This window comes from Lampetra fluviatilis, chromosome 12, assembly GCF_964198595.1.
Source record: "Lampetra fluviatilis chromosome 12, kcLamFluv1.1, whole genome shotgun sequence".
Lineage (NCBI taxonomy): Eukaryota > Metazoa > Chordata > Hyperoartia > Petromyzontiformes > Petromyzontidae > Lampetra > Lampetra fluviatilis.
The window spans coordinates 2,688,632-2,694,631 of NC_136286.1; the positions used below are offsets into that span (position 1 = coordinate 2,688,632).

General features: G+C 50.6%; 1 protein-coding gene across 3 annotated transcripts in view; it reads right to left on the bottom strand.

Annotated features, from left to right (window-relative positions):
* LOC144935043 (poly [ADP-ribose] polymerase tankyrase-2-like) overlaps window positions 1-3,461 on the bottom strand; it is a 37,386-nt gene extending 33,925 nt beyond the window's left edge. For all 3 annotated transcript variants that reach the window (XM_078861356.1, XM_078861355.1, XM_078861354.1), the window contains exons 1-2: window positions 3,002-3,461; window positions 114-338 (exon numbers count right to left, since the gene is read on the bottom strand). In XM_078861356.1, the coding sequence (XP_078717482.1) occupies window positions 114-338; window positions 3,002-3,422 (646 nt within the window). In that variant the 5' untranslated portion in view covers window positions 3,423-3,461. The remainder of the gene's footprint in view (window positions 1-113; window positions 339-3,001) is intronic.
* Between the last annotated feature and the right edge of the window lie 2,539 nt (window positions 3,462-6,000).

A 6,000-nucleotide genomic window follows, 5' to 3' on the forward strand; every position in this document is an offset into this window, starting at 1 on the left:
AATCTCTTTATGCGTAAGAAAATAAGGTCACTGCACGCTGCCGACGTGTGAGTTGACAACGGATTAGTAAACAATATAGGCATAAACACTATCCGTGTTGCGTCGACACTCACCTATACACACGTCAATCTTGCCCTTGATTGCAGCCTCGTGGAGTGGGGTATAGTTCCAGTTGTCACGAGCATTGGGGTCGGCGCCCTGCCTGAGTAGCAGGTTCACCACCTCGGCGTGGCCGAACGAGCACGCATTGTGCAGGGGGATGAGGCCGCCATCGTCGCGGGCATGCACGTTGGCCCCGTTTTGCAGGAGGTGTTCCACAACATCCTTGCGGCCAAAGCCTGCGCGAGTTCAATGCAAACACACGCACAAAGCGTTAGTTACTGAAGCCAAGGCCGTACTCCATAACAGTGGAGGACCTGAACTGCAGTGACTCTGCATGTTGAGGTCCCTCAGCTAAATAGGACTAAGGTTAGCCAAAGGATGATAGGTTTTTGCTGGACTGAAGTATCCCATGCAGATATGGGTTCAATGGAGCAACTGGGGGAGCAGCACTGACACATCAAAATTTAGATTTGGTTAAACAAAGCAATTCTTGACTGACATGCCAAACCACATACGTTTTGCACCAAGCCGTAAATATATAACATTCAGATAATTGTTATTGTTTAAGTATACATCTAACTATTTTGCAATTACATTAGTTTAGATTAATGATATCTCCTGTGCATGAAGCAGTATCTTGATTTATCTGCCAATGCATTAACGCGTGAGAAAATGCGCCAACACAGCTTAATTGATTAGCTTCAGTACGAGGTAAAGGCCAGCAACATAAAAAACAACAGTCGTCCCCAAGGACATGCATGAGATGCAAAGCCATTACAAGCAGCGAAATATTCGTGCGCACCAACAAATAAACTTGAATTATTTATGCTCCGTATTGATGCAGAGAAATATAGCGCAGAGTTCTTGAGTACAATATTCTAAAACTCTATATATTCACTCAAGCCAACAATCAGGAAAAATGCACAACTGGATTGGCACTGCACAATATCGACGGTAATATGAGCCATTAGGTTAGTTATATGACATCATGGCAGCGCAGTTCTCAAATGGTTGCTGGATTTTGTACCAGCAAAAATACATAATCGACCTTGTTATTGATTTTTCTTACTTCCTAAAATATCAATTTTATTTAACAAATCGTCGTGTTGACGAGATACAAAAAAAATATTTTCAAAACATAGCAATGCAGGAACCCAAGTTAAGACTTGAAACTACGAGGCTTTCCTCGCTAACCTGGCATTATCCATCATCTCAACTACATCTACTGATGGATGAAGATCTCTCCACACAGGCGTCGGACAGTATGGTCAACGTCATTACCAGTATTATTAGAAAGTAATCTTATGCAGCAACATTTGAGATGTTGATACTGCTGCCAAGGTAAGGCGGTAATTAAACTGCTGTCAGTAAAGTGTCAGTGTCGCACTGAGGCGAGAACGAGTGATTCATCTTCAAGTATTGTATAGTGCATCATGTTTACAGGTTTATTAGAATCCTAAGCGTCTAATATTAACGCAACTCAACATGCAAAACTTCACAGAAGGGAAATAAATTAATAATGGGTTCCTGTTGTAGTTTGGTTCGTTTTATTTTTAAGCGCTATTAGTAAAAATACTTATTTTTTATATTTAAAACCCTTCACTAGCCCCCACTTGAACGCAATTTGATGTTAATTAATAGTCTCATTGTTTCCACGATAACCTCAACACCGCCGTACTGTTTAAGTACAAACTTGTAACATTTAATAGCGTTAATTAAAACCATTATAAAACCTGTATCAGGCTTAGGTAGGCCTAGGCTTCCTCCAACATCCCGACCCAAACCTTTCCCCCCCAATCCTCCCTCATGACTGCCATCAGCATAACCATCATGACCACAATCCTCATCCATCGCTCGAATTGAGCTCATTTGGTTCAGAGAGACGCGAACTTAAGCCACCCCAAGTGCATACGACGTACAGGCCGAAGCCTCGGGCTTTTCCTAGAAAATAAAAACAAGGCCCGACCTCACGCCCACGGCTTCGTGTGACGACGACGGCGGTGAGGGGAGCGGTGGCGCCGCGGTTAGCGCGACGAACCCGGCTAGCAGAGTTCGATTCCCCCGCTCACGGCCACCAACACCGGGCCTGGGCATTCCCGTAGGTCGACTCGGCCGCAAATGAGTAGCTGGTGCGGTGTGGAGTAAACATCGCCACTCGGGGAGACAAAGGCGGCCGGGCGTGGTGTTGGCAACCCACGCCCTCGTGTGTCGTGCCGGCACCTTCATAGGTGCTCGCTAACAGCACTTGCCCCTACAGTCTGTTGAGGTTGGACGGGGGATCGTTGTGTTTGATCGAAGCGAATGGGTTAGCAGTGATGGTCACGATGATGGTCGTATTGGTGAAGATTGTAGTGATGATATAAGCGATGGGTGCTGTAATTATGGCAAGTGATGTGTTAGTTGTGTTGGAAACGATTCTATCGGTGATACTGGGTGTCGGTGGTGGTGGGTGCTGCGAGCGAAGATAATGGTGTTAATTTTGATGACGGTGATATGTTTATGGAAATGGATGGTGGTGGTAATAACGATTGTGAAGATTGCAAAGATATCGTTGGTGCTAATATTGCTGTCATGATCATTATGGTAATCACGGTGTTGATAAAAGATGACAATGCTGCTGTTTGATTATAATTAGTAACGAAGCTGTTTATACTACTGCTGAAGATGACTAACGATTAATATAATCGTGAGTATAACGATTATTATAAACACGATAACGGATTGTGTTCAACTGATGGTTTAGGATGAACATGAAACGTACGATTATCATTACGATTGCTATGATTAATACGACGAGCATGAATACACCGTTGTAACAATGTCGACAATTATGAATATGAGTATGATTATAAGGCAATGATGTAATGATGATGACAACAACACCGATGCCCTCACTCACCGGCCGCGAAGTGCAGCGGCGTGGACTTGCGGCCCGTGGTGTCCCGTGCGTTCACGTTGAGGGGGCTGACGAGGCGCTTCACGCGGCCCACGTCCCCGTTGCGGCACGCCTCGAACAGCTCCTTGCCCGCATCGCCTCCATCGGCGGAGTTGTCCTGGCCGGAGCCCCCCGGCCCGGACCCTGTCGCCGCCGATGCCACCACGGCTGCTGCTGCCGCCGCCGCTGCCGCCGTCGTGGATGGGGAAGACGTAGCAGACCCCGCGACTGTCGTTGTCATTGCTGCTGCAGTTGAAGTGGCTGCTGCTGCTGTTGTTGCTGCTGCTGCCGCCACCGCCGCTGTTGTTGTTGTGTCCAGCGAGCCCGAGCTGGGAGACGACGACGAGGAGGAGGGTGAAGCGAGATGCGCCCGCCGCGCCGCCATTTCGCGGCTCACGGGGGCCGAAGCTGAAGTGGGAGGAGACTGCCCTCTTCAACCCCCCGCCCGCCCGCCCCTTTCGCCCCTTTCGCCCCCCCGCCCCTTTCAACCCCCCCCCCGCCCCTTTCAACCCCCCCTCCGCCTCCCCCGCCGCCTCCCCCACCCCCCCTCGCCTCCCCCACCCCCCCTCGCCTCCCCCGCTCGCCCCCCCCGCCTCCCCCACCCCCCTCGCCTCCCCCACCCCCCCTCGCCTCCCCCGCTCGCCTCCCCCCCCGCCTCCCCCACCCCCCTCGCCTCCCCCACCCCCCCCGCCTCCCCCACCCCCCTCGCCTCCCCCACCCCCCTCGCCTCCCCCACCCCCCTCGCCTCCCCCCACCGCCTCCCCCACCCCCCTCACCTCCCCCACCCCCCCCGCCTCCCCCTTCCCCCCCACCTCACCACAAGCGTAGCGTGGATAGGCGCCCGGGCCCGTGCTCTCGTTGGCCGGCACCGCGCGTCAACCGACGAATCGTGCGCGCCCTTGCAAATGGAGGGGGGGGGGGAGTTGCCGTTGCTAGGCGGCTCGCGGACAAATCACGAGCCGAGGCAGCGTCCGCGCAGTTGCCCCGTGCGTGGCGGGCGGTGGGGGGAGGGGGCGGTAATCACGAGGTGTGGCAACGGGGGGCGGGGCGGGGGTGTGAGGAGCCACTGTCGTTGAGGTGGGGAGGGAGGGAGGGGGGCGGGGCTGTGAGGAGCCGCTGTCGTTGAGGTGGGGAGGGAGGGAGGGCTGGGATAGGGCGGGGCCCACGGCCCCCCCCTCTCCGCTGCCCAGCTCCATGGCAACGCGGGGGCCATGTGGCCGTGTTCTCACGTTCGCGTCGGGCGAATTCGGGGCTCGCGGTAGTTGCTGCGATTGCGGTCAACCGGAGCAGAACTCGACGACGACATCACGACGCAATGCCTCCCCGCCTGTCCACAAATACGCTGCTCCTCACGCGGTTGTCTTGGCTTGACCACCCGAATTGGCGCCACGGTGGCGAGTTGTTGACGACCTCGGCTGGTGTACAGGAGGTGGTTGGATCGATCCCGATCCTGATGCCTGCTGCTGTATATTTTGAGTTTCCCCGTGGTGGCTTGGGATTTTTTTCTCTGGTTCCTCTGAGTTTTCCTTCCACATTTAGAATCAACATGCGTTTAGAGTATTTGGCTTCTATAAATGTGCACATGATACGCCACTTCGTTGAGTTATGTGGCCAGGTGGCTTCTAAAAAAAAGCTACATAACTCAGCCTTAATCTAGATTTGATCAGCGATTTTTGATTAAATACTTCAATATTTTTTTTACATACAATGTGAAATCGTACTTCTGCGTCTACATGAGCCGCGTTCACGCACAAACAATGCTCCCAAAGAGCATCCCATGCCCGCCTACCGCCCTGGGAAAGCCGAGCCGTGTGCGCGTGTTTCGAGGAGTGCGCCACCTGGCGGAGCCTCTTTGATGCTGCACTCACCTTGGGGAGGGACACAAAATGGGAGCGACGTGGGACCGATGGCTCCTAGGGACAGCTTGCCCCAACCCCCCCTGGTGGATTGAACCCATGGTCTCAGACCAGGGTCATTGAAGCCCTCTGGTCTCAGAAGCAGTGGCTGGTTGCATTATAAATAGGCATAACTGGGGTGAGAATATTACACCTTAATTTCCATGGTCTTAGAAGTACGAATTTGTGAAAACTACCTTGGTTGATGTAACCGACCACAGATGCTTGATTTTAAGGGCACTTGAATGGGAAATTTGGTCATTTATTTTACAGTGTAATTTATTTATCCAAAAAAGCCTCTGTGAGTCTCAAGGCTCGTTTTCAGGAGGGTGATGGATGTGATGTTTGGCTAATTTTTAAACAAGGACTTTTTTTTCAAATGTAATATATAAAGGGAGATTTCCAGAACCGTTGCCTATTGCTGTATATATGTTCCTTTTAAGGCAGTGTTATTGATTTATGTTTAGATTTTTTCAAATCAGTGTATTACTGAATCTTGTAGCAGACTGGATTACCCAGAGAATTCTCGCCGATGGCAGCAATATGGTTAGGAGCTAAATTCCAATGCCGAGGTCTGCTAGCCACGACGAGATGGCTTCAGGGGATAGTTTGTGTTGTTTTGCTGTTCCTCCTCTACAATTATTTACTTAAATGACCCATAGCTTTGAGTTGCATGGCTACAAGCACACTAATGTGGCGTGTCTTCAACTTTTCTTTCATAAAGGAGATGCGCGCATCGGCCTGTTGAGGTTTTAACGAGGTTGATGTTATACCAGTGCCTTCGAGGAAGAGGAATGTAAAAGCCAGGGGTGCGATGTTTGGCCTTCGATGTGTTTATTTTCAAAGGTGCGCAAAAGTGGGGTCATGATAAAATTCACAAATATGAGATCCACCGATCCTTGCCTCTAAAGCACTTGATTACAGCCATGTTCACAAGTAATATTTTTCATACAATTTCATTGAAAAACATTTTGATATCACTGGGCAAAACTATTTCTTCACATGTTGGTGAACTGGACAGCTTCACAATGATGATTTGCCATTATGGTTTAGTCATAGAGTTATGAT